At 46.8% G+C, this 27,854-nt stretch overlaps 2 protein-coding genes across 15 annotated transcripts in view; one reads left to right on the top strand and one right to left on the bottom strand.

Moving 5' to 3' along the window:
* LOC146188193 (sodium-dependent nutrient amino acid transporter 1-like) overlaps nucleotides 1-9,230 on the bottom strand; it is a 351,255-nt gene extending 342,025 nt beyond the window's left edge. For all 14 annotated transcript variants that reach the window (XM_084603685.1, XM_084603683.1, XM_084603682.1 and 11 more), the window contains exons 1-2: nucleotides 9,118-9,230; nucleotides 8,841-9,024 (exon numbers count right to left, since the gene is read on the bottom strand). The gene's annotated coding sequence lies outside the window, so the exon portion shown is untranslated. The remainder of the gene's footprint in view (nucleotides 1-8,840; nucleotides 9,025-9,117) is intronic.
* On the top strand, nucleotides 1,618-27,271 carry LOC146188192 (uncharacterized). Its single transcript, XM_084603686.1, has 3 exons — nucleotides 1,618-1,714; nucleotides 13,451-15,295; nucleotides 26,234-27,271. The coding sequence occupies exons 2-3, from the start codon at nucleotides 13,458-13,460 to the stop codon at nucleotides 26,526-26,528; spliced, it is 2,133 nt and encodes a 710-aa protein (XP_084459812.1). The 5' UTR covers nucleotides 1,618-1,714; nucleotides 13,451-13,457; the 3' UTR covers nucleotides 26,529-27,271.
* The last annotated feature ends 583 nt before the right edge of the window (nucleotides 27,272-27,854 follow it).

Raw genomic sequence — 27,854 nt, 5'->3', positions numbered from 1 at the left:
AACAATCAACTTCAGACGGCATTAGCGCTTGTCCCGTGTCCCTCCTTTTCTCTCATGTGCGTGCGTGTTTTTTTGCTAAGAATGCCGTCTGAAGCTGAAAACCATCTAGCCCGTCTACAACTTCTTTAAAACAATCAACTTACCCGCGAAACGAGCAAAAACATGAGTGCGTTAGCACTCCCTCACTTGCGTTGTTAGAAAAAAAATTTTCATTCCTTTCCGGCTAGATCTGTTTTGTGGCTTCTTGTTGTCTTCGCCTGTTTTCTTAGTTCTGCGTTTGCGTGGCGTAATTTTTAATTGAGCAATTCTGTCTTTGCCCCATCGTTTAATAGTCATAAGATTTCATGCATCTGTGGTTTGTTTCTTTAGCCCGTCCTGTTTTGTTGTCTTTTCTGTTTGCTAGGTGTGCGATTTTTTTGTCAGTGTCCTTTTACTTGCCTTTTTTGGTTTTGTCTGATTAGATTTCAGTGTTTTCATTTTGCGTCTTTTAGTTCATGTTTTTTATCCTTTTTCTTATTTTAGCGCCTTTACCTTCAGTGACTTTCACAGTCTTGCTTTTTAGAGCTTATAGCCGCGCTGTTTTGTTTTTGTTATTGGTCTCGTGCAATCATTTTTGCTTTTAGCCATGTTATTTGTTGGCTCTCTTTAATATCGTTTTATCTGGGCTTCACGTGCGCCCCCGTTCTGTTCATTGCATCTGCCCCGCCCACACACATTCCATGTCATAGCTTTAATTTGTGTTCACTATCAGATGCTGTTACTTGGATGCTTGAGCTCTGATAACCGTGCTCATGGGCACTTTCAGACTGTGTGTATATAAGGCGCGGATCGGCTGTCTTCCAAAACAAAGTTGTTAGTAAGCGCATATGTGTGTGTACTCCTCTTCCTGGTCCGTCCTCCCCTAGCGTTCTTTCTCTGACAATCAACTGGCTCGGTAGTAGATACTAACACAACTAATTCACAGTAGTAATGGGGCGTGTTCGGTTTTCTGTTCATCTCGGAACGGCTGGACGTATTGTTATTTTGAGTGTTGTATGTTCGAGGTGTGAGAGTGACAGCTTTAATGCATTGTTAACAAGAGTGATGCAGATTAATGCAAGAATTACCGCGCGGAAGGCATTACGCACTTTTATACGTAACCGAATGACAACAAGTAGAGTACGCAGAAACAGGGGCACTTGTACTGGCTTGAGATCATGCCTCTTCTCCAGCGTAACAAAGCGGCAAAACGAAGTGGTCGTGGGCAAAAAAGAAGGCCGGGAACCGCAGGAAACTGCGCATCGAATTTTGGAGATCCGTTCCATTCCTTACGTTTCCGATGTGCCAAAAGAACAGAAGAGCATGCATTTGCCCGATCGTGACAGCAATACGAGCTGCATGCTGGTAAACGCGCAAGTTTTTCTAATGTAGTGCGCAGCTTCACAGCCCCATGCCAAAAAGGAGCGTTGAGCTAATTATGCTATGCCGAAGCGCCCTTCAGTTTCACAACGCTCCGAATGCACCAAATCAAGACGTCGCGCACGATATACCACCTTACTTTTTTATCGTCCCACGATGGAGAGCGAGGGAGCGAGCTTACGTCAGCCAGTTTAAGCTCACTGACAGAGAGCAGCGGCCAGAGAAAGGGATCGCATGTCTGCCTATCGGCGCCGCGTCGCGCAATCGCGCCCGCTCCGCCAGCCGGCGGGACTGATCGGTTGCTTTTGGCAAGACGGTATGTGGCTTACTTCGTTTCATTTACAGCGCTGGTAGCTTAGGCGCAATCAGCATGCGTGTACCTGCCTTCAACGTTTCCTAAGAACATTGCCGAACTTTCTTAGATACGCAGGCAAGAACGTTGCCTGCGTTGTAAACATGCGTACAGGGCCGATCAAAAGAAATGCGAATAGTGCGGCATCTAGGCGCTACGTCATTCGTATTTCTTTCCATCGTGGTTTACACTATGGTAAGAAAAAGAAGCTAGTCATGATTGTATCGTCAATGACGCTAGTGTCTTCTTGTCGCCAACCGGGTAAAACCTCAGCCCACTGGGAAAGACACGGACGCCCTCGTTTCCTGGGTGCGCCTGCAGGAAGGGTAAAGGAAGTGAGGGAGAAGGGCCCCCTCGCTCTTGAAAAGGCGAAGGAAACGATGTCTTACTGGCTATGCGATCTTGAAAGGGCGAAGGAAGCGATGTCTTAATGGCTATGCGATAATAATTCAGGCGTTCGCGTCATTCGTTGGTGTCACCGAAGCGGGCGCGCGCGGCGCCGGTGCCGAAGCTGGCACGGCTGCTGGAGAATAAGACATGACAGCTGCTTTCCTGCAGTGCCCACACTGCAATAAAAAGACTGGAGAGGTCGATAACGCTCCAGGCGTTCTTCGCCATATAGGAAAAACAACCAAAGTTGCGAAGAGCGCTTACCTACATAGTGTTTGGCCGAGTAATGCTGTACTTGCGGTCATATTCAGGCTCCTCTTGTGTGATTTACGACTGTTACCAGTCATTGGATAAACTTAATTTTAAGGAGAGAGAAGTCATATCCCCTAGTAGCGAAAGTCAGTGGCGTACGGTGTGAAAAAGTGGTCCCAAATATAGTCCTGACGTCATCGGGACAGTCAAGTGGTCACAATAGTCCATTAGAATGTTAAACAATGTTTGCTTTGAAACAGATGCTGGATTACGATAGTTTATGGGGTGGACATAAGTAGATTGAGGATGGGTTATGATGGATATCACTGGAATAAGGGTGTTCGGATGTAATCGCTTTGATACAGTGCTTAACGCTCCAATATCCTCAGGTTTTGACACGCCGCAGCGATGGTCTCGGGATATTTCGTGTACTCCGGGTTCTTTAACCCGTACTAAATGTCACACTGTGCTATTCCGCCTTGCTTTTCGCCTTCATAGAATGGATTACGGTTATGTTTAATTGGATTAATGCGGGTTGAGTTATATTAGGATCTAAAAGGTGTTTCATTCTAGTAGATTACTTTGACCTATGGTAGTTATGTGTGGTTTGATTAAGGGTTATTTTTTTCGATTAGCAATCATTAAGGCAGGTAACAGTGAATTAAGGTTACATTCAAGTACGTTAAAAGTAAAATGCGTTGAATTAGGGTGGCTTATTTTGGTGTATGGCGGTTTACAGGGGTATTCACACGTTGGCTTAGGTTGCGGTCGGGTAGATTGATTTGGATTACGGAGCATTCTGGTGGACAGCGGTGCATAAAAGTGCATTTGGTTGTGATCCGGTTACTTACGGTCATTAAGGTGGACTGACGGTGCGTTTGGTTCGAATAGATATACTTAACTTGCCTACCTTCAGTGAAGCTAGTAATTCTAGGAGTGCCAAATTTACTTTCCTTAAATTCATACACGACCTTGAAAACCTCTCCTACCGACTGCCTTGCTGGATTACAAAAAAGATAACACAATTACTGCCGCCAACGTGATAAAAAAGGGATGTGTTCAACACGTTGCATTCGCATGTTGAATAGTAGGGTAAGACACTTCGTGCCGTTTCTACCACGAAGTCCAAATCTGTGCAGACCACTACGAAGGAAACGCACCTGCGCACAAATCGGCCAGAGATTCGTTTCACGCAGGTCTGTTTATCGGGAGGCTTCCATCGGCACTCTGTGCTACAGCAGGCGAGGTCGAGCGCACAATTAAGTTTGTGTTTCGCAGAAAGAAATTCTGGAGTTTTGATCGTGTAATCTTACTGTAACTTAATCCATTTTAATCAACTTTTCATACATCACTGTCTATCTTTAATACAAAACAATCAAAGTTACTCCACCCGGATCCGCAGTAACCCACACTTAATTCATAACTATAAACCAGGTACTACTCTTAACCAACCGTAATCTGTACCAACACCTTTAATCCACGGTTTTCAGAGAAATACACCTTTAATTTAACGCAGTCCACTCTTAATTCAAATTTATATGCACTGGGATTAAGGCAATCCAACCTGATGTTTTTATGCCATGCACATTAACTTGTTGAATGGACCAACGCGACTATGTCACTTTTGCATTACCATCAAGGCATTTTTCTTTTTCTTTAGGTGGGGGGGGGTCGCGTTTTCTGGTCGCCTGATGGTTCTGACATTCATTGCTAATTGAAGCCGCTCAATAAGCTGAAAGTAGCGCCGACGAAGATTGCCACCCACCTCCTCTCCGGCGCTTTCTCTCAGTGTTCGACCTTCCCATTGGCCGAGTGCCGTCACGTGTTTCCACGCGCTTTTGTTTAGTTTTTGTGTTGGCTGCAATCCCCCCCCCCCCCCCCCCCCCCCCGCCCCCCGTGCAAACCAACGCTCGCGGCGCATATACCGTCGCGTGTTTTGCTACGGCTTGCGCCTCTTTCGCGCTGTTTTTTGTTTTAATTCGCATCGTTCGAAATGTCATGTTGCTGCGCTTTTGGGTGCAGCACACGTAGGCGTGATGGCAAACGGCTGTTTATAACAAAGTCCGCGAATCGAGATGCGGCTCGAAGGAACGTTTCGCGGCACCGAATCGCCTGGCCGGACTTCAACTGAACGCTATGGTCGCGGCTCTGAGTTAAATGAGCAATAGACTGATCCCACCGACCGATCTGAGCATGCGCCGGTTTCCCGGAAGTTTGTCCGCCGCCATGTTAGTTGTAGTCCGCTGGTCAGCGCCTGCACATGCCACTGCACTCTTGGAATCGCCGCTTCACACGAACTTATCGCACTTCTCTCAGACTTCGCCGCCGAGAAAAAAAAAATTGTCATGTCATAATTTTAGAAAATTGCGCTGACTGTTTTATGCAAGGCAAACTTTCTAACCATCCTGTTGTTCTTTTAGCGATGGCATATACACTTTGTATGGTAGAAAAGGCGTGGACACAGCCGGCACCACATGTGGGAAATAATCGGGGGCTGAGCAAAAAATATCATATCATGGCAATTTGGGGTTCTAGTGATTGATAACCGATTGGTGTGTGATAGGCGATGACGAGTTAAGGAAATAATTGTAATTAACTGATTATTAGATGAATAAAGAAATGAGAAATGAACAAATTTATTTTAAATAAGGGCGTGCAAAAGTGTAAAGTTATCAGAATGAAAAGCCAATGCTTGGTGATGCTCATTAAGAAAATTCAGAGAGTGTAATTCATAAATTATTTAAGTAATTGAAAAATGAAAAAGTATTGAAAGGGGGTTCAGAAATGTCAAAATGCTCAGAATGGTGACTGGCTGAAGGAAAAACTTTATTGAGAGGCAGGGAGGGGATGTTTTCAGAATTAAAAGGCAGTTCTTGATTATTGTAATTAAGAAATTATAGAGCGTGCAATTGATGAATTATTTACTTGAAAGAATTGAAAAAAAAAAACGAGAAATTGGAAAAACGGGATTTAAGGTGTTGAAATTCTGAGAATGAAAAGCCAATGCTTTGTGATGTTAATAAAAAAATTTAGTGTGAGTAATTGATCAATTAATTGAAAATGTCGCTAAAATGAAAGAAATTGCAAAAACAGGGCTTCAAAGATATCAAACTGCTCGGAAAAAAGTAAATGCTTGATGATGCTAATTAAGAAAATTTGGACTGTAATTGATGAACCAATAATTTGAAATAATCGAAAAGATTCAAATAGGAAAAAGGCGCCTAAAGGTGTAAGAATGATAGGAATTAGAATCCAATACTTGATTATGCTAATTAAAGAAAGTTGTTGTGTGTAATTGATGAAATAATGAATTGAACGAATTGAAAAAATTAAAAAGGTAAAAGAGGGTTCAAAGTTTTGAAAATGCTGAGATTGTAAAGTCAATGCGTCAAGATGCTAATGAAGAAATTTCAGAGTGTGTGTTGTGAATTTATTATTTTAAATAAGTGAACAAAATAGAAAATGCTTTCAAAAATATACAGCTGCTAAGAATGGAAAATCAATTTTTGCTGATGCTAAGTATTAATGTATAAAGATAAATAAAAACAAAATAAAAAGAAAAAGCAGGATAAATAAATATAACACATCAAAAATTAAAGCAAAGAACATCAAGTCATAGCCGTAGCGTCGGAACTGAAGTGATCCCTTAGTTTTGTTTCTGTTGTTACCGAGTGATTACGAAGTGCTATCCTATCTTTGAGCCATGTATGATTAGTTTGAGGGAAAACGATTGTTTGGAGGTTTTGTTTTAGCACGCGCGTGCTTTGCGATGCGTGTTATGTTATTTTAGCTTAGTGATGAACGCCATAGGGATGCGATGGAGGTTGGCGAGAGTTTTGAATTGTGGCGCCAGTCCTTCGTGTCCCAATTGTCATCTGGATTTTCACAAAGCCAATATATGCTAACAGACCTTTGCAACAGCGATAGCTACTGACTTCTAGTAGACTAGGTGACGTGTCTTTGTATACGCGCGTAAACGGAGATTTCAGAGATACCGCTGACACAGTGGAATTGTGAAAGTTTACTTGAGTTTTGGCCAGAGTGACCTGGGTAAGTTGTTGCAAGTGTCCCTCGTAGCACGCTACGTCGATAAAAAAAATAAGGTCTTGACGTACCACCATGATAATAAAGGTAATTAATCAATCAATTGTACACTCGACATTTTCTTAATTAGCATTATCAAGCATAGGCTTTCTATTCCGAGCACTTTTACACCTTTTTGTATTTGTATTTTTTGTATTTAGCATTTTATAATTTATTTCAATTGTCTATTGATTAATTGCATTTTCTAAATATTTTAGATAGCCTCAGCAAGCATTGGCTTTTCATTCTGAGCATTTTGACACCTTTAAACCCCCTTTTTCTAATTTTTTTTTTATCTCCAATTCACCAAATGTTCAAATAATTATAATGATTTTATTAACTCGTCGTCGCCAATCACACACCAATATGTGATCAATCACTACAACCAAAAATCAGCATGATACAATTTTTTTCCACAGTCCCCGAATATTTTCGACACGCGTTGTCGACTACTAGTACTATCATGACGATGACGGCGCCGACGGCTTTTCGACCGAACGAGCTGAACAAGGTACACTTAAAAACGGAGTTGCTTTCCCTTGTGCTATTGTTACGGCATCCAGGAACGTAACAGGTGAATTTTCCCAATGCACCACGCATACACAGGAGCTAAAAATTGTTCGAAAACGTGGCACGCAGGCACTCCAGGCGGGCGGAGCAGCCGAATGACTACTTCTACCAGCATGCACCGCGGCAGCGGCGGCGTCGTGAAACTGGCCGGTGGGATCGGTCTATTGGTCATAGCCTAATATGCCGCCATAAACTCTGTACGGATTCGTTCATTTTTTTCGCCTTGCCATGTGCCGCATGCCCGTGCGTCATATTTTTTACTCTTTCCGCGTTAGACATCGATTAAGTATAGAATAAAGTCCTTGGTTTTTAGCTACTCAGCCATGCTTTCAGAGGCGTTGCCTTTGTCGTGAACGCAAGCTAACTGCACGTTTTGAGTCAAACGGCTCTTAGGCGACCGGATAAAGCCACATATTTCGTGCTCTACTTTCATTTGGTGTGCTAGTTCTCGATTCGCACGCCACGCATGCAAGCGCTGATAGATCTGCAGCTTAATTTGAAAACACATGGAAGGCAACAGCTGCCACGCTTCTGAAGTTTACCGGCAGCTCGCAAGCCAGTCAAATCTGAAAAGAAGCCATACACAGACTGTCGTACGCTGCGAGCATAGCACGGGCTGATTGATCCCTGCGTGCCGAGTCCGCCGGTATGGATGGATGGATGGGCATCCCCTTTGAAATGGGGTGGTAGCAGTCCCTATGTCTTGAACTCTTGAATATTGTTTTAGATCGGTTAACTATATCATACCACTTATTGAATTTTTTCCCTACATTACTAGCATTATATCACTTTTCTGCTTTCAGGCCACTAATGTTCCAATCGCTTTTGCTAGCTTCCACCGCAGATTCATTCATCCGACCTGCTTTATTTGATTATTTTTACCTACCCAGCTTATATGGTTCCAGAATTTTCTTGGTCCGCCTCTAGAGGCATCGTGTTTTTCAGGCTTTATTTCACTTTGGCCGAGGACCTGTACATCGTTTCTTTTATCGATATGATTCCCATTTTTTGTCGATTTCCTCCTGAGATACCTGTGCTTTCTTTGCCATTCGGTGTTCCATTGAAGCAGCCCGTCGTTGTTCAATAGCTCCCCTGATTTCCTTATTCCACCAGCTCCGTGGATTCCACTTTCCATTCCAGCGGTTTGCTACTTTAACCTCCTGATTTTTTCTCCTTATGAGTAGTTCTACCTGTTCATAATTCCAGTCTTCAATGGGGCTTTTCTCTATTGCATCCTTTATGTCTGCTGCTATCTGCGCTATTTGATCGTCGTTTAATTTTGCGTTTACGTTTTGTCTAAGTTCCATTTCTCTTTTCATCAAGGACACCATCTGCAGACTAATACGTTTATGATCACTTCCCAGACTACATTCCCCTCCGTCTATTTCCATTTTTGTGACCTAGCTATACATTTCCTGCGACATTAGACAATAGTCACTGGTCGTCTGCCTGTTGCGGAATTCCCACGTGATTTGGCCTATGGGGGGTGTTACTCCCGCAAGAATGCGCCACGAGGGGACTAGACGCTACAGTCGCCTTCTAGCCCCGACGTGCAGCCCTAGCAGACAGAGCTGTGACCCCCAACCCGCGATGCGAGAAGTCGCTACTGCAGCGGGTTCGAGCCAGAGGGGACAGACACCGAGTTTGTACTCGAACAGTTTATTATGCTCGAGTACACGGCAAAGGAAAACACACTAAAGAACAACCGCCGTGTAGCGAGCGAAAGCCGCGTACGGGGGTGAAATAGAACCACCTAAGGGAGAAGCACGCACGAGGAGGGAGAGGTACCGCTCACCTGCGTGCGGCTTCGTGCTCACGGCCCGCGGCAGTCAGTGCGCGCTGGACCGGGAGCAGAGGGTGAAGGCTGCGGTCTCCCGACGGGAATGCTGAACCGTGCGCGTGCACGCCCAACCGTCAAAAGACCCCGAGGCAGCTGCGACAGACGCGCATCTCACCTCGGCTTGGGGAGAGGAGGTTTCCTGGGTATCCGGTAGGAAAGAAGGAAACCCGTGCGGTGTCGCCGCGGGAGCCTGGGGGAGAAGCACGCACGAGGAGTGAGAGGTACTGCTCACCTGCGTGCGGCTTCGTGCTCACGGCCCGCGGCAGTCAGTGCGCGCTGGACCGGGAGCAGAGGGTGAAGGCGGCGGTCTCCCGACGGGAATGCTGAACCGTGCGCGTGCACGCCCAACCGTCAAAAGACCCCGAGGGAGCTGCGACAGACGCGCATCTCACCTCGGCTCGGGGAGAGGAGGTTTCCTGGGTATCCGGTAGGAAAGAAGGAAACCCGTGCGGTGTCGCCGCGGGAGCCTGGGGGGGAAGCACGCACGAGGAGTGAGAGGTACTGCTCACCTGCGTGCGGCTTCGTGCTCACGGCCCGCGGCAGTCAGTGCGCGCTGGACCGGGAGCAGAGGGTGAAGGCGGCGGTCTCCCGACGGGAATGCTGAACCGTGCGCGTGCACGCCCAACCGTCAAAAGACGCCGAGGGAGTTGCGACAGACGCGCATCTCACCTCGGCTCGGGGAGAGGAGGTTTCCCCGGTATGTCGGTAGGAAAGAAGGAAAGCCGTGCGGTGTCGCCGCGGGAGCCTGGGAGGATGGGAGGGTGGCCAGTGTGCCCTCTCCTCGCGGTCCTCCCCAAGAGCGCACGTAATCACGCGTGTTAACTACGCGCGGCCCTTTATAATGGGGGCAGGGGATTATGAATCCCCACAGGCCTTCACATTCGGTTTCTCTGTTAACTATAACTAGATCGTGTCGCTCACAGAAATCTAGCATTAGCTTCCCGTTACAATCCGTGTATCCATCCAGATCGTCGATGTGGCCGTTCATGTCCCCCAGTAGAATAATATAGGCCCAGTTTCCAAACTGGCTTAAATCGTCACTGAGACATTCAACAAGATCCTTGTTTTCTTGCCTGCATTGATGTCTTGTTCCTAAATAAACTACCCCTAGCCATGTCCTTATGCCGGCAATTGTTCCTGAAACCCAGATATGGTTTTTACAAGATGATTTAATTCTTTGCCAATTTGTTCCCTGGTGTATCAACATACCTACCCCTCCACCCTTTTTTTCCGTTCTCGTTCTGTTGCACCCTTCCCAGACGTAGCCTTCTATAAACAGCGGATCTTCTAGATCCCTGAGATGAGTCTCGCAAAGAGCGTACACACCTATTTTGTCATCCCTCAACTGCTGTTCTATCTCTAGCCATTTCGCTCTTTTTCTACCTCATTACATGTTTATGTAGCTGATCCTAGTGTTAAATTTCTTTTTTGTACTTTTCTTTCTCGACCTACTCTTTGCCATTTTGGGGGCTCAGCCTCCATTATTACACTTTCTTCTGCTTCACTTCTAACTACCACTGTGCACGGAGTCCTCGCGGACCCCCTAAAAAAGCTACAGCCCTGCCTGCCAGGCGCCATCCGATCTCTGCTCCCACCTTTCTGTTAAAATGAATGCCATCTCGCTGAAAAGCCCTACCAAAACCTGCTTTATGTACCTCCCGGTTTGCCTCAAGCACTTCGAAACGCTTCTCCAGGCTTAACTTTCTTATGTCCTGATTAACTGTCACCACGTCCTTTTCCATCTTTCCGTTCAATCCTAGCACCTCTGGTGCTGTGCATACAACTATCTGCGTTTGCTGTGCTATCTCCCTGGTCTCGTCAACTCCCTTAGCTAAACTTTCCACCACTCCTGCAGCGTCACCATTTAGGACATCGTTTAGCCCCGCGGCTACTATTACCATACTGCGCTCTGCGGAATTCTTCAACAGCCTATTTTTACTCTCTTTCAGCACTGCCCTCATTGTTCTCCCTGGGAAGGCTCCAACCAACACTCTCTTATCCCTTTACAGGTTCCAAGATATCTCGCTTGCACCTGTTCATGTTAGAATCTCCTGCGATAAGCACCTGGGCCTTCTCTCTGCCTCTCCCAACTGTTGGCTCCTGCTTTCGGTTATCTGTGTCCTTATCTCTGGAATTTTCTTTCTTCCTTACTTCTTCCTTTTTTTCCGGCTTCTTAGCTGCTTCTAAATAACTGACGGTTCGGTTCCGCCTGACCTACTTTGCTTATGCCTTCCATGCCAGTGCTGGCCCCAGCCACGTGGCCCGCATTGGAATGTTCGTCCTCGTTGGTTCCAAGGATAAAGTCGGCCCCTTTGTTTTTCAATTTGAGGAAGCTGTCCACGCAGTTTCTGATTTACCGCCCTTAACAAACGTACTTCATTTTCTAAATTATCCACACGAGACACTAAACTGCCCCTTTCTTGATCAAATGTATCTAGACGCGCACTCAGTACGCAACACCAACACAAAAAGTCGATGCCTTCCGCTTCACCTACTGAGTCAAAACGCGTTTCCTTGAGATTAACCTGCGCCTCACACTGAGTACAATTTACCTTATTTTGATTGCACATCTTTAGCGCTCATCGACTGAACTATATTTATTACGAATTCTCAGAATATACAAATTGCTAAAAGAAGACACAGAAACGACTAGCAAACACGCGTTAAAAACCAATTATGCGAATGCCAATAGCCTAGATAAAAAGTATTTACCTAAACAAAATAGTTAAAGAATGAATGCCAAGAAAACCTAGCTGCCGGCACGAAAAACCAGGCCGCTAGGACCAAGAGCTAAAATCTATTCTTTAGGCTGCACCTAACCTAACTAGCTGAAAACGAAATAAAGTTAATAAAAGGAAGAACTAATCTATTTGACGCTTCGGAAGCTCACGCTGTCGCCAGTCCGTCCGTTTCCGGTATTCACGTGCAATCGGAGGAGCGATGGAACACGCGTCCGCACCACACGCCTGTCAACTGTCAACCAGGTATATGACGGGGACTTGGCGCCATCTGTCGTCGTCGAATGATCAGTGCATGCGTACTGACGCTCAGGCGGTAAGCGGTACCGCTAAACTACAAATCTCTCTTATCATCCAGCGCCCTTCACAGTGCTGCCGCTCACCACGCACGCGTTTCGGAGAGCGGGACGGTGGGTGACTTCGCACGCTGGATAGCGCTGGACTGATACTAGTGCCGTCGCGAAGACGCCAGAAAGGAATAATGTGAACCACGGTGGAAGAAGGAGCTTTCTTACATCGTGATGCAAGAGCCGCACCTATCACAAAGCCAGCGCGATTAGCGCGACTACCTCTCCATTTCCCAAGATTACGCAACCCTTTCCCCTCAGCCTGTATACCCTCGCACCAATCGCGCAAGAGACAAACATGCCACCACTCGGCCCCGCACCTGCTCCGCATTTCTTTTCTGTGGACTGTGAATTTATGACGGGGGCTGTACAAGCGCGTTGAAAAGAAATCAACCAAGCGTGCCTGTTGCGAATTTTTCACATTTTCTTTATCGCGATGGTACATCGAGGTGTACAGTTGAGGACGAAATATTGCCTTCTCGCTTCTTCTGTAGAGGAGACACCGATGGCTACCTTGATGCATATGCGAGAGCACCAGCGGCCTGTGTTAAAATATGTATAAGGTCCCTCCTAATATTAGCTAAATAACGCGGGATAGAAATATTCGATGTCAATGCGTGCTTCGTACATATATATATATATATATATATATATATATATATATATATATATATATATATATATATATATATATATATATATATATATATATATATATATATATATTATCGACGTAACGCGTTTCACGTGGCTCTTTGCGACAGCTTAGCCGGGACTCGCTGGATCAAGATCAGGTAAACTTACACGAATCGTCCTCAGAGTTAGCGGTCTCTTCTAAATCCAGCTTTTCTCGGTATGTTGGCGAGCACAAATAAAAGACGTCACATAGGAAACATAAGAATCTTTAGATGCCACTGATACCGAGGTCTGCTACCAAACATTGGTTGTGTGCAATACACAGGCATGTATTACTATGACACGAAAGACTCGGCGCCGCATTCCAAAACTGTCGCGAACTAATGTGGTGTTCCCATGATGTCCGTTGCTGATCTAACATAACGTTACACGCATCGGAAGTCACGCGTGCAAGAACAGCCCATCAAAAAAACCGTTTACATCGGGTGTATTCATACATTGCGCCAGATAATATGATACTGACCACCTAATTGGCCGGTAACGAAGAAAGTAGAAGAGTAGATAAAATTTTTGACACTTGCCTTTAATGGAATAGTCAATATAATTTCGTATAATTCTCACACAACGAATTTTCCCCGGCAGTAAAGTCTGAGAAATGAGAGCTGAGATAACAGCACTGCAGTTGCATGTGTGCGCTGTGACGAGCCTACCGCAACCAACGTAACGGCAGTACTACTTCTGGAAAACCGGCGCATGCGCGGACCGGTTGGTGGGATTAGTCTGTTAGACAAGCCTGCACAAATTTCCGATTTATGTAACCCAAGCAAGTCATTTTTCTGCGCAGAGTGGACATGGCAGATCGTCGGCGATCGAGGCAGCTCTCCTCTGTATTCTTCGATGCACTGGAGCTGACCTGGAAACGTCAGGTAGATCTAGAAAATGCAAAGGGACCCTTCTCGGGACAAGCCGTCGACGTCTTGCGGCCCTGTGCTGGGACCAAAGGCCAGACTTGCCAAATCGCCCTCAACCTTTCAGCGTGGAACGAGTTCTTGTGCCACGCTGGGCTCGAAATTCGATATTTGTCCGAGGGAAATGGACAACTGTGTTTATTCACCTTCTCCGCTCTGCCCCCCGTCATCAGAGACGAACCGGACGCTGCGCTCCAAGTGGCCGCACTTTTGCGCTTGCTTTTTAAGAAACACTGCTGTGTCACGTCGGTATGCGCCAATCTAAACGAGCTGAAAGTTCCCGAGGAGGTCCTGTTCGACGCTCTTCAAGGCAACACATGTCTGAAGAAGCTTGTACTCGACACAAGCTTCGGCGATATGCCGGAGGCAGCGTGCACCCCTATCGCCACCCTAACAGCTTTGGAAGAACTCGAATGTAAAACAGAGGAATGCTCTCCAGAATTTTCATCGGCATTGTCGACGCTTCTTGGCATGGCGCCGCTGACCGCCCTGAGGATACCCGAGTTGGAAATGGACGAAACGGCAAAGAAGGAATTCTTGGAAGCTCTGAAGCACAACACCACACTGAAAGAAATATCCGTGCACGAGTCGGTGTTTAAGGAAGACTGCGGAAAAGCGTTTACCGAGTACTTGAAAAGGAGCCCTATGTTGACTAAACTGAGTATCGTGGCCAGCTCTCAGCTGGAAGGCCAAAGATGTCTAAACATCTTGCTTCTGGGCCTCCTGGAGAATACGACCATAACAACGCTCACCCTGAGAGGTTTCTCGTTTAATTGGCCTGATAATGTAATGAGTTTTGAGAGAGTTCTATCAGAGAACAGGTCTATTCGTGCGCTCCACATCGTCGACAATCCTGTGACTGAGATTTATCCGACTGAAAGCAGTTGTGACACCTGGCTTGCCGCCATCGCTGGCAACGATGCCTTAGAAGAACTCACTCTCCCACTACATATTTGGACGACAAACGTGTGGGAGCGTTTTTTCGATGTTCTTGAAAGGATGGTAAACCTGAGAACAGTGACAATGCAGAAAGCCGATCCTGACACGAGTAACTGTCAGTGGGTCCACAAGGTGCTGAGGGAGAGCGGCCTACGACAGAAGGTGTCTCTGAAAACATGCCGAGTTCTCGACTATTTTGAGCAATTAGAATGTGGACTGGCTTTCGAGGAACCTGCCTTCAAATATAGATTGATGGACGTGACAGCATTAGGCACGATGCCTTCAGCAGATCAGGTAACGGCACTGAGCCTGAATATCAGAAGAGGTGACCTGGCGGTTTCTTCAGCCCTTGCAAGCTACATAAATGCAGCCTCCGTGCTTCAATTTCTCTCGCTCTGTATAGAGTCGGAGGTGCAAATCACCAGCTCCGCTAATGCGTGGTGGACTCTGATCCTCGAATCACTCTCTCTAAACAAGGCGATAAGAAAGCTGAGACTCATCTGCGTTACCTTCTTGAAGGCCAGTGAGCTGGAGAGTCTGGCCGACATGGTCAGAGGAAGCCGGAGCGTCAGGCAAATAGCGATTTTCGACGTGTCTTCAGCGTTTACTCGACGCCTCGCCGATGGCATCCAGGAAAATCGTTGTCTGCAGAGCGCCATCCTCTGCGACGACTCGTTCAAGGAAGCCAAAGAGTGTTGGTTTGCTGTCAGGGACGTGGCGCAGCGCAACTCCGACCTCCTCGTCCGCGCCGCGCTCTTCGTGTATGGCTCACGGTTCGACAGGTAGGAACTCGCTTCATCAATAGGACATGCTAGGGTCAGCCACCTCTTTTTTCCGTGCAATGTCTTTCCGAGGGTATTTTGTACTGTAAATGGTACGATTAACCGGTCTCCCGGTTCTTCTAAAAGCTGGAGACATCCGGGTCTATTGCATGGCTTGAACGTTCTCAGACATCACAGGTGTCAGAGTAATGTCTAAAAGCACATGGTGCTGGGCTAGTTGGTTTCGGTTCATAATTAAGTAGTTTTAAGGCACACAAAACAGACAACACCCACAGGTAGGTGACGGGAAGTTGGCGCTTCGTCCCGTAACCTGCCTCTGTGTCTTGTCTGTTTTTTGCGCCTTAAAACTATTTAATTAAGAGTCGGAGTACTGCTTCTACTGAGCTCCAGAAAGATTTTAGTGTCCAGCTCCTCCACTAAATGTAAGATGGCGACCAACTGAAAGGCACTGGGATAAAGGGAGCAACGGCTAAAACAGTCCGACGCTAACCAGGTTGAGCACCGAGCACGCACAGCAACAGCAATGTCACCAAGCAGATGGCCTATATTCGTCCTTACAGTGCTTCATCGTATTTGAAATTTTCATGTCAATATGCCATCACAAAGTTTATGTGGAATGCAGAAAAGCGCAGATATTTTAAAATATTGGCTATGCCAAAATAACAGCCTGAGGGGCTAGTTGGTGCTGCATCGTATTCAGAAATGTGGCGCAACAAGGAGGAGGAGTGGTGAAGAGGAAGTGTTTTCAGATTCTTATTACAGTTGGTAGTGTGCGCGTGTGTTGTGTATCTTCTCTTGTGTTTGTGTTTGTTGCGCCACATTTCTGAATACGATTGGCTATGCCGAATACACAGGTTATATGCCTTTAAAAATCCCGCGTAAAAGCGTAGAAAAATAGTGCAATATGGGACCTCAATATTTCCGTCCATTCACTATGTTAAACTGCGCTCCGCACCCCTGAAAGTAGCTCTTCTTCTGACGGCGCTCTTTATTAGTCATTTGACTCGCGTGGAGGTGGGTCGGTCACGCGGCCTAGCAATCCAAGGTCCGTATTCCGAGTCTGCGTCGCTATCGAAGTGTCGCTATCTCACGTGACCTAGAGTCATCTGATTGGTGGAAAAGCCGGAACATAATATTGCCACCGGTTCTGGATCCGTAGTGGCAAAACCCGGTTCCCGAATTTCGACCAATCAGGTGATGCGAGGTCACGTGAGATAGCGATTCTTCGATAACGACCAAAACTCGGAGTACGGACCCTGGTGTCAGCGCTAGGGCTGGAAACTATGTTACGAGACGAACGAGGTGCTCTTGGTGTTGGTCTTCGGATCCCATCCGGTTTCCGTATAGTCGATCCTATTCACTATCAGGTTTAGCAGGCGGCGGCTGTGGCAACCCGGTATTGCGGAGACGCCATAATGTTGGGCGGTTCGAAACTAAAAAGCGTCTACCAGCGTCCTCCCTGCTGCGCGTCGCTCATTTGTCGGATACTTGGGACGCCGTTTGGAACGCCGTCCAACCAGAGCTGGGATATCACCGACGCCGTGTAATGATTCGCCGTAGGCCCTCTCTCACTATTTCTTTCTCCCTCTCTCACGTTGCGTTATGTATTCCATGCTTGCCAGGAAGACTGCAATGACGTCACGTGAATAAGCTCTATAGGCTGAAAAGTGAATTCGGGAACCCGCATCACGCACATCAACGTCCTGGCTCTTTATGTGGGGCCACTAATGAAAATCTCACAGCAAGGCGCATGCTTTCCGGTATGAAGAAGCAAATGTTTTTGTTTAGTTTTTTTAACGAGGCAGCGATAAACTTCTTGCTCCACAGAAATGCTGGCGTCGGCATTGTGAGCATAAAATCATGGGATTGACGCTGGCAGGCTGCCATGACCGGCCAATAATATTTTGCGCGACCTGACAGATCCGCATCATATCCGAAAGTTAAGAGGTGCGCCCAGCTCGGCTTCGTCATTTCAGGTACGAAAGTGGAATAACAATCAACTTTACGACTCTCCTGGATGCCGAGGTAGCTATACACTCTTAATCTGGTTCCACATAGGTTCCAGTTATAAGTGGAACGTTTAAAAAAGTTCCGCTTATAAGCGAAACATTTTTCAAAGTTCCACGTACTTATAACCGGAAAGTATGTGGAACCAGATTAAGACTATAGGCTACACATAGGCCGGGGCACATTCATACGGCTTGGTTAAAGCGGGCCTTTTATATCACTGCTGGTCGTCTATACTATCGCGTCATGCCGTTAAAAGAGGAACTTGAGTATCTCCCTTGCCCCTAATGTGCCTTCGGAACCTAATGTGAAGGCTGGAAATTAACAAAATTTGAATTCACTGCAGATGACTCGTGCCGAAAATGAAAAACAGTTTGTTTTTTTGCCGAATATGCGCGTAAAAATGGGTCAAAGCGCGCAGCTTATTAGTTGTCTTAGACACCGGTCTACGCCCAGAAAACGGTGAGATAGTCAATCCTCATACCTTATTTCGCGACATGTATCTTAATCCCAATTGCGGGGATTTTTGCGTTTTATCTCAGGTTAGCTTTAGGATAACACAGTGAGGATCGTAGTGTCTTCTGATACTAAGATTCCCACTGTGTTATTCTGAAGATATCGCTCGTTGCTTCAGTAAAGGCCCTAGAGTTTCATTTGCCGTTATTCCTGAGGTAGACATGATTTTCAGCTCACAACTCCTCACACGTTTTTTTGCCAAGAAGACATATATTCTATGCTGAGGCATGCAGATAAAGAGCCTCTGCCCGTGCCACTAAGTATAACGGGCTTAATCCAATTGAAATAAAAATGAATAGGGATTCCTCCAATAAAAAAATTCGCATTGAAGAACAATAAATAATAATAATAGAAGTAATTAAAAAAATTACTATCCAGCCCAACCGCCGCCACGGGAACGGGCCTGCTGTCACCCGTTAATAATTAGGGGGTATTATTAACGATGCGCCCTTAACGGTGCGCACACTCCCAGACACTCTTAGAGTGAGTGGGGGTAGCTGTTCCGGTCGCAAAGGAGATGCCCTCGACCTGCGTGGCAAGCTCAGCCGAAATTCAACTACCTTGTAGTGACAGAAGGGGGTGGCCGTTTGGTGCCCAGCGGTCGCCGGTTCAAGCCAGAGTAAGGTTCGGAGTCAGAAGTAACAAACAGAACACAGTTTATGCACAGCAAGAGACGATACAAAGGAATACACAAGATCGCTTGAAATACACAGACGAGAGGTTCACAGAATACAAACGCTAAGCATGCAACTACAGAGGTATTCAATAACATAGAGGCTTTACAACACAGATGAAACACGAGAGAGTTACATAAACAAACACCAAATTGTTCACCGGGCACTGTTGCAGTCCGACGCCTCAAGAATCACGATGTGGCCGCCATACAAGACGAGCGCCGCTCCCTTGCAGGTCCGTGGGCTTGCCAGCAGCGGGTGATCCCCGGGAGTCCAGCCGAAGCACTGGCGAACACACCGCAACCACTCACTGACCGACTGACTCAACAAGCGGCGCGGTCTCTTTAAATAGGGCGCACCGCGTCTGTCTGTTAAAACGCGCCGAAGCTAGCGCGCACACACACTTACCTTCGCTGGTTAGAGCGCTCCCTTCTCTTCCCGTCAAGCCGCGCGTCGTCATTGGCTACGACTCGTAGAAAATTCTGGAGATCTCTGGCATATTCTTGTCTGATGAATCACCGTCATCCCCGGGCAATGGGAAAGAGGGTGACGGCGACGTGTACAAAGCTACGCGCTCTCTCGAGCGGGGAAGGAGGCTTTTCCTGGAACTTTGTGGAACCGTCCATGCGGCGCCTCGGGGGCCTCGAGCCGCGCCGGCTTGATAAAAACGTGTGCCGATTTCGTGACACTGCCCCTCCCTTAAAGAATATTGTCCTACAGCATTCACAACATCCACTAGCATCGCGCGCTCATGCATGCGCTCACAAACTACATTGGGCAAATGTCCACGTCACACACAGACATTGCACAAATTTCACAAATTGCAACCACAGATTACAATGCACACATCAGAAGTCTCACAAGTTTATCAGACTGTGATACACTTTTTCACACATCACTGCATGATGTTCACAAACATAGCAACACACTGTTGTCGGATACACACAGGAATCAACAACACAGAAACACGCAGTTATTCAAATGTGAAGCGCACAAACCTAAGGCATGCTTTCGCCTATATTTCCAAACTCGTGTTGCAATTCTTTGGAACGTATCAGTTCCTCTCCATCTTTCATACATGCCAGTTTTCTTGCTCACAAAGCACTGGCTTTTCTTTCGTTTGCGCGTCCCGCTCCCTTTTCTACTCTCTTCTGAGTTTCTCTTACGGGCGCGGTTCCCGCTTCTGCTGACACCTAGGTGTGATTTCCGACTGGAGGTTTGACATTGATCTCTCATAACGCCTTGGGGTTGTCGATCTCGGTCAGCGCAGGTCGTTTTGCGCTTACGTTTCCAATCCTCCAGGAACTTTTTCCTCGTTTTCTTTGGGACCCTTCCAGCTCGACTTTGCCTACATCAACAGTGTTGAGTTTTCTTTTCTTTCTTACTTTCGCCCGTACAGCTGGTCGAGGCAGGTGTGCTCCGGTTTCCCTCGCATAGTCAGGACATTGTTGCCTCGACGGAGCTTCTCGTTGAGAATCAATTTGTTCTCCCTTGATTCTGTCGACTTTCTATTCTTTACGGCCTTCAGCCGTACCTTCTTGGAGTAGTGCTGATATTTAACTGGAGACTCATTCTCCTCACTTTTAATAATTTCTTCTTCCTTAAAGGTTTCCATGAATTCCTTCATTGTAGTGCAGTCATGTCTTTCTGGCGGTTTCGGTTCCTTATCTGCACTGTCATTCCCAACGGAGGGAAATATTTCGTCCTCCTCAACGAGTAGAGTATCCTCGTCAGCCGAACCGTTCCTTGAAACCGGTTCTTGCATTCGTCGAAGATTGCTGCTGTCTTCAGTTTCAGCTCCATCTGAACTTTCGGGATCGCTGTTATTCGACAGCTCTTCCTTTCCGTCGGTCATGCAACCAGGCGTGGAGCTAGAATCCTGCCCGTTTTCTTCAGGCGAAGAGTACATGAATGAGCATTCTGGCTCAACAACTGCCGTTGCAGCTTGTGTGCAACCTGTCGTCTCGGAGGGCACAATCTCATTTTCCTGAGAAATTTTAGTTTCAGTAAAGTCTTCTGAAATTGCTATCGCAGGAACATGCTGTTCCACAACCTCATTGTGGATGCTCGAGCTAGTTTCTACAGCACCTGTGGCTGTCAATGAATCACAAGTTTCACTGTACCTCCTAATATAAGGAAAGGTAACCTCCGGAGGCTCGGTGATACTTTTCAAACGCCGATCCTCAGCCAGCTTCTCCAGAAGAATATCTCTCTCTTTTAAGAATTTTCTTTTTCTTCCTGCTTCCTGGGCCATTCTTTCTCTCTTTCGGCTCGCTTCCTGAGCCATTCTCTCTCACGTTCTTCTCGAACCTGTTTTTCTTTTCGGTCCACCCATTCACACAGTTCAGCTCCTTTAAAACCTTTCTCTAGGCCCAACGCAATAATCTCCTTGAGATTCATCATCAATCTGAACTGCCTCATGCTAACACATAGCACTACTTAATGGACCTCCACAACCGCTTCAACGCGGTACCTCTCGCTATCGGTCTGCTGTTACACCGCTTACGACCTCTTCGTAAACTCTTCCAATTCGTTCACCGTCCTCCGAGCTTGAGTGCACCAAACGCCCTGTCGCAGACGCCAGAATAAGTGTCACCCGTTAATAATTAGGAGGTATTATTAACGATGTGCCCTTAACGGTGCGCACACTCTCAGACACTCTTAGAGTGAGGGGGGGGGGGGGCAGCTGTTCAGGTCGCAAAGGAGATGCCCTCGACCTGCGTGGCAAGCTTAGCCGGAATTCAACTACCTTGTAGTGACAGAAGGGGGTGGCCGTTTGGTGCCCAGCGGTCGCCGGTTCAAGCCAGAGTAAGATTCGGAGTCAGAAGTAACAAACAAAACACATTTTATGCACAGCAAGGGACGATACAAAGGAATACACAAGAGCACTTGAAATGCACAGACGAGAGGTTCACAGAGTACAAACGCTAAGCATGCAACTACAGAGGTATCAATAACATAGAGGTTTTACAACACAGATGAAACACCAGAGAGTTACGTAAACAAACACCAAATTATTCACCGGGCAGTGTTGCAGTCCGACGCCTCAAGAGTCACGATGTGGCCGCCATACAAGACGAGCGCCGCTCTCTTGCAGGTCCGTGGGCTTGCCAGCAGCAAGTGATCCCCGGGAGTCCAGCCGAAGCACTGGCGAACACGCCGCAACCACTGACTGACCGACTGACTCAACAAGCGGCGCGGTCTCTTTAAATAGGGCGCGCCGCGTCTGTCTGTTATAACGCGCCAAAGCTAGCGCGCGCACACACTTAGTCTCGCTGTTTAGAGCGCTCCCTTCTCCTCCCGTCGAGCCGCGCGTCGTCATTGGCTACGACCCGTAGAAAATTCTGGAGATCTCTGGCATATTCTTGTCTGATTAATCACCGTCATCCCCGGGCAATAGGAAAGAGGGTGACGGTGACGTCTACAAAGCTACGCGCTCTCTCGCGCGGGGAAGGAGGTTTTTTCTGGATTTTCGTGGAACCGTCCATGCGGCGCCGCGGGGGCCTCGCGCCGCGCCGGCTTGATAAAAATGTGCGCCGATTTCGTGACACTGCCCCTCCTTTAAAGAATATTGTCCTACAATATTCACAACATCCACGAGCATCGTGCGCTCATGCATGCGCTCACAAACTACATTGGGCAAATGTCCACGTCACACACAGACATTGCACAAATTTCACAAATTGCAACCACAGATTACAATGCACACATCAGAAGTCTCACAAGTTTTTCAGACTGTGATACATTTTTTCACACATCACTTCATGATGTTCACAAACATAGCAACACACTGTTGTTGGATACACACAGGAATCAACAACACAGAAACACGCAGTTATTCAAATGTGAAGCGCACAAACCTAAGGCATGCTTTCGCCTATATTTCCAAACTCGTGTTGCACTTCTTTGGAACGTATCAGTTCCTCTCCATCTTTCATACATGCCAGTTTTCTTGCTCACAAAGCACTGGCTTTTCTTTCGTTTGCGCGTCCCGCTCCCTTTTCTACTCTGTTCTGAGTTTCTCTTACGGGCGCGGTTCCCACTTCTGCTGACACCTAGGTGTGATTTCCGACTGGAGGTTTGACATTGATCTCTCATAACGCCTTGGGGTTGTCGATCTCGGTCAGCGCAGGTCGTTTTGCGCTTACGTTTCCAATCCTCCAGGAACTTTTTCCTCGTTTTTCTTTGGGACAATTCCAGCTCGACTTTGCCTACATCAACAGTGTTGAGTTTTCTTTTCTTTCTTACTTTCGCCCGTACAGCTGGTCGAGGCAGGTGTGCTCCGGTTTCCCTCGCATAGTCAGGAGATTGTTGCCTCGACGGAGCTTCTCGTTGAGAATCAATTTGTTCTCCCTTGATTCTGTCGACTTTCTATTCTTTACGGCCTTCAGCCGTACCTTCTTGGAGTAGTGCTCATATTTAACTGGAGACTCATTCTCCTCACTTTTAATTAATTCTTCTTCCTTAAAGGTTTCCATGAATTCCTTCATTGTAGTGCAGTCATGTCTTTCTGGCGGTTTCGGTTCCTTATCTGCACTGTCATTCCCAACGGAGGGAAATATTTCGTCCTCCTCAATGAGTAGAGTATCGTCGTCAGCCGAACCGTTCCTTGAAACCGGTTCTTGCATTCGTCGAAGATTGCTGTCTTCAGTTTCAGCTCCATCTGAACTTTCGGGATCGCTGTTATTCGACAGTTCTTCCTTTCCGTCGGTCATGCAACCAGGCGTGGAGCTAGAATCCTGCCCGTTTTCTTCAGGCGAAGAGTACATGAATGAGCATTCTGGCTCAACAACTGCCGTTGCAGCTTGTGTGCAACCTGTCGTCTCGGAGGGCACAATCTCATTTTCCTGAGAAATTTTAGTTTCAGTAAAGTCTTCTGAAATTGCTATTGCAGGAACACGCTGTTCCACAACCTCATTCTGGATGCCCGAGCTAGTTTCTACAGCACCTGTGGCTGTCAATGAATCACAAGTTTCACTGTACCTCCTAATATAAGGAAAGGTAACCTCCGGAGGCTCGGTGATACTTTTCAAACGCCGAACCTCAGCCAGCTTCTCCAGAAGAATATCTCTCTCTTTTAAGAATTTTCTTTTTCTTCCTGCTTCCTGGGCCATTCTTTCTCTCTTTCGGCTCGCTTCCTGAGCCATTCTCTCTCACGTTCTTCTCGAACCTGTTTTTCTTTTCGGTCGACCCATTCACGCAGTTCAGCTCCTTTAAAACCTTTCTCTAGGCTCAACGCAATAATCTCCTTGATATTCATCATCAATCTGAACTGCCTAATGCTAACACATAGCACTACTTAATGGACCTCCACAACCGCTTCAACGCAGTACCTCTCGCTATCGCTCTGCTGTTACACCGTTTACGACCTCTTCGTAAACTCTTCCAACTCGTTCACCGTCCTCCGAGCTTGAGTGCACCAAACGCCCTGTCGCAGACGCCAGAATAATTGTCACCCGTTAATAATTAGGAGGTATTATTAACGATGCGCCCTTAACGGTGCGCACACTCTGAGACACTCTTAGAGTGAGGGGGGGCAGCTGTTCCGGTCGCAAAGGAGATGCCCTCGACCTGCGTGGCAAGCTTAGCCGGAATTCAACTATCTTGTAGTGACAGAAGGGGGTGGCCGTTTGGTGCCCAGCGGTCGCCGGTTCAAGCCAGAGTAAGATTCGGAGTCAGAAGTAACAAACAAAACACATTTTATGCACAGCAAGGGACGATACAAAGGAATACACAAGAGCACTTGAAATGCACAGACGAGAGGTTCACAGAGTACAAACGCTAAGCATGCAACTACAGAGGTATCAATAACATAGAGGCTTTACAACACAGATGAAACACGAGAGAGTTACGTAAACAAACACCAAATTGTTCACCGGGCAGTGTTGCAGTCCGACGCCTCAAGAGTCACGATGTGGCCGCTATACAAGACGAGCGCCACTCCCTTGCAGGTCCGTGGGCTTGCCAGCAGCGGGTGATCCCCGGGAGTCCAGCCGAAGCACTGGCGAACACGCCGCAACCACTGACTGACCGACTGACTCAACAAGCGGCGCGGTCTCTTTAAATAGGGCGCGCCGCGTCTGTCTGTTAAAACGCGCCAAAGCTAGCGCGCACACACTTAGTCTCGCTGTTTAGAGCGCTCCCTTCTCCTCCCGTCGAGCCGCGCGTCGTCATTGGCTACGACCCGTAGAAAATTCTGGAGATCTCTGGCATATTCTTGTCTGATTAATCACCGTCATCCCCGGGCAATAGGAAAGAGGGTGACGGTGACGTCTACAAAGCTACGCGCTCTCTCGCGCGGGGAAGGAGGCTTTTTCTGGATTTTCGTGGAACCGTCCATGCGGCGCCGCGGGGGCCTCGCGCCGCGCCGGCTTGATAAAAATGTGCGCCGATTTCGTGACACCAGCCAATGGCGGATTTCTTTACTTTGCTTTTTGTAATTGGTTTTGGTTGAGATGATGAGTTATTTACATGTTTCTTGATGTAACATTTTTTATTTAGGTGATTTCGCGATCCCTACTTGCTTGGGAGATGGTTCTTCATTACTTGATTGTTCTTATGGTGCCGCTCAGTTGAATTCTGAAGTGCTATGGGGAGAATTAGAATCCCCCCACCCCGCCTTTCTTTTCTGCCCCTCCCCCGTCCCGCTGGATCTCTCCCCTCCTCCGATGTCTCTTAAGGTTTTACCCATATGTATATCTCCTGACTGTGTTTTTCGGAAATGCTCCCTGGGCTGTACTTGAGGAGGACTGGTTGGTGGCAGGAGTCCGTCTCGGAGGCGAGAAGAGTGCGGTGTTGATGGCTAAGTTAGTGGGGACATGGTTTTTCCTTCCTTTCTCCTCCCACAAGCTCCCCTCTCCCATTTTTTTAAATAAGTCTGTGGAAGGATGGGAAGTGACAGAGAGGAGGGAGTTGAAATAATATTGAATATGTAGTATTATATATATACATACTTGAAAGTATCTTAGGAATATGTAGGGAAGTCGAGGAAAAGGTTTTAATTCGGATTGGTAGATTACTTTAGGCATTGTTTGAGGGAGTGTGTTAATTATTATTTTTCTCTTCATCCTCCCCCTCCTCTCCCGGATCTTTGGGGAGAGCTTCTTGAGGCTATTTTGGTTTAACTCTCTCTTCCCCCATCGCCAACAGCGATGCCGAGATCACGAGCGCGCGCCGAATCCCCCCCCCCCCCCTGGTTCAATTTTCACCCTTTCTCTCCCCTACCCCCTTTTTCCTCTTAAGTTATTAGGTGGGTTTGGGTAGCGATAAAAGCGAATTCTTCAGCGCAGCACCTCTGTCTTAGTATTCAACGCAAAGACACCGGATTTTTAGTGTCATTTACGATAGCCGATATTTTCGGCATTAGTGACGCCAGCTTAAACCTTTTTGCATTGAAGAGAGAACTGACGGGGCACTTCTTACTCATGGTGCGTTTTCAAGTTTTAGTAAATAACTTTTCACGGGTTCTTTAAGTCAATAGATGCTTTTAACCTTGCGGACACGCACTGACCTACGGCGTCTCTCATAGCCTGAGTCGCTTTGCGACATTAAACCCCACAAACCAACCAACCACGCGCGATGGCCATACCTTGCCCGAATGCTGTCACCGCGAATCCAGGTCTACGTCTACGTGAGTACGTCTCCGAGATGTCTCTGATGTCCCCCACCAATGTCGTCGTGCGTGTGGAAAGTTCCGTACTATAGTACTGTCCTGCTCACGCATGACTTTATATTCCGACAGGCGACACGCGGCAGCCCTGGAAGAAGTGGCCCGCCACAGGTTCCTCGTGAAAAGTATGGCCGAACTTGCGTCCATCAAAGAGGACGATGTCGGTGCTGCGGTAAGAGGCGCTCTGAACACCATCGAAAGCATGGACTCGTTTTTCCGGCTGGCCGGTGTCGTCAAAGAGCAAGTCGTCTGCTACCCGCCAGGGGACGAACGCATGCAGCTCTCCGACCTCCCCGAGGATTGCTGGAGACACGTTAGGCAACACCTGACTCCCAGTGACGTTGAGGAGGTCTCATTATTACAGTAAAAAAAAACTTTAATCTGTGCCAATATCTAGAACTCCACCGTGTATGTGACAAACAGATGCGCGCTGTTATGATTTCTATTTGGAAGCACAAAAAAAATTAAAGAGCAGATCGCACTTTCTAGAGGTGCGATTAGTACGCAGCATGAGAATAAAGTTTGGAAGTTGAAGTACTTCGTCACCAATGATGTATTATTTGCCGAAACATAAAAGAAATCAATTTTAATTGCTGTGTAATAAAAATGCAAATTATGATCAATTCTGCGCGGCTAGGAACAATACATATGCTCAGATAAGAGCAATAAATCAGCATGGAAATGTATATGATTCAAGAGCCAGCAGTACTTGCACGACCTTGTTTAGCTCTTCTGCCGTTTACTTTGAGCATGCGCACTCGCGCCCCGCTATTACCCTCTTCCCCTAACCGATACGGTGCCCCAGCTCTCTATTAGGCGAGTAATAAAGAGCATGCAGACGAACAGGGATGGACACGAGGCGCTGCGGACGGGAGCCGCTAACGCTATCGCATCATACCCTTCAAGGCAAAGCTTAAGTGTCCACCTCAACACCTCTTCCCCAACGTTTTTTAAAGAGAGAACAATACTTACTTGAAGAAACTAGCTAATCACCGGAGAGTGCTATAACAGTACTTTGTACAGCAGGCACATGTTTATCTAGTAAACCAAAACAACCAGGAATTAGCATTTTTTTTGTGTACATAATAATAAAGCCTTACATGCTACTTTTGTCATGCGCTCAGTAGAAAAAAAAAAAGAAATGGAACGCCTTGCTTCGGAACAACCTCGTTGTCTTCTGTTTGTATTTGTATTATATTTTTGGAGCGAGAAAACTCGCTTGCAATTGCACTACTCGGTAATGGGAAATTTGACCACGGCTTTCGAGGCATTTTAGTTTAAAAAAAAAAAAATAGACGCACTCCAATCTTTTATGCGTGAAAACGCGAGGACATTGAGAGTTCCTGGCCTGGTTCAGTTATGAGCTCTTTCTAGGATTTCATGCTTTTCCGACGTGAACAAGTTTATTTTTACGTCTACTTTTATCAGTAGCCTTGTTTTAGCTTTTTGTTAAGTTCCTATTATTTTTGTTCTCAGTTTTCTTTTGTTTACTTTCTAGTTTTATATAGGTATTATATATTTTTATATTTTGTTTCATTTTATTTTTCACTTTCACTCTTGCTTTACTTTTATCGTCTGACTTACCTGTGTTTTGTTTTTTTGTTACCTCGACGCCCTACAGCGTCCTTACGCTTGACAGGAGATTTATGGACTCATCTCGGGAAGTCTGCCTGGAGTAGGGATTAGTGCGCTG

The sequence above is a fragment of the Amblyomma maculatum genome, chromosome 5 (genome assembly GCF_055883805.1).
Source record: "Amblyomma maculatum isolate TAMU_Amacu chromosome 5, ASM5588380v1, whole genome shotgun sequence".
Taxonomy (NCBI): Eukaryota; Metazoa; Arthropoda; class Arachnida; order Ixodida; family Ixodidae; genus Amblyomma; species Amblyomma maculatum.
The sequence above is the reverse complement of the archived record's forward strand: the minus strand, read 5'-3'. Positions and strand labels throughout refer to the sequence as shown.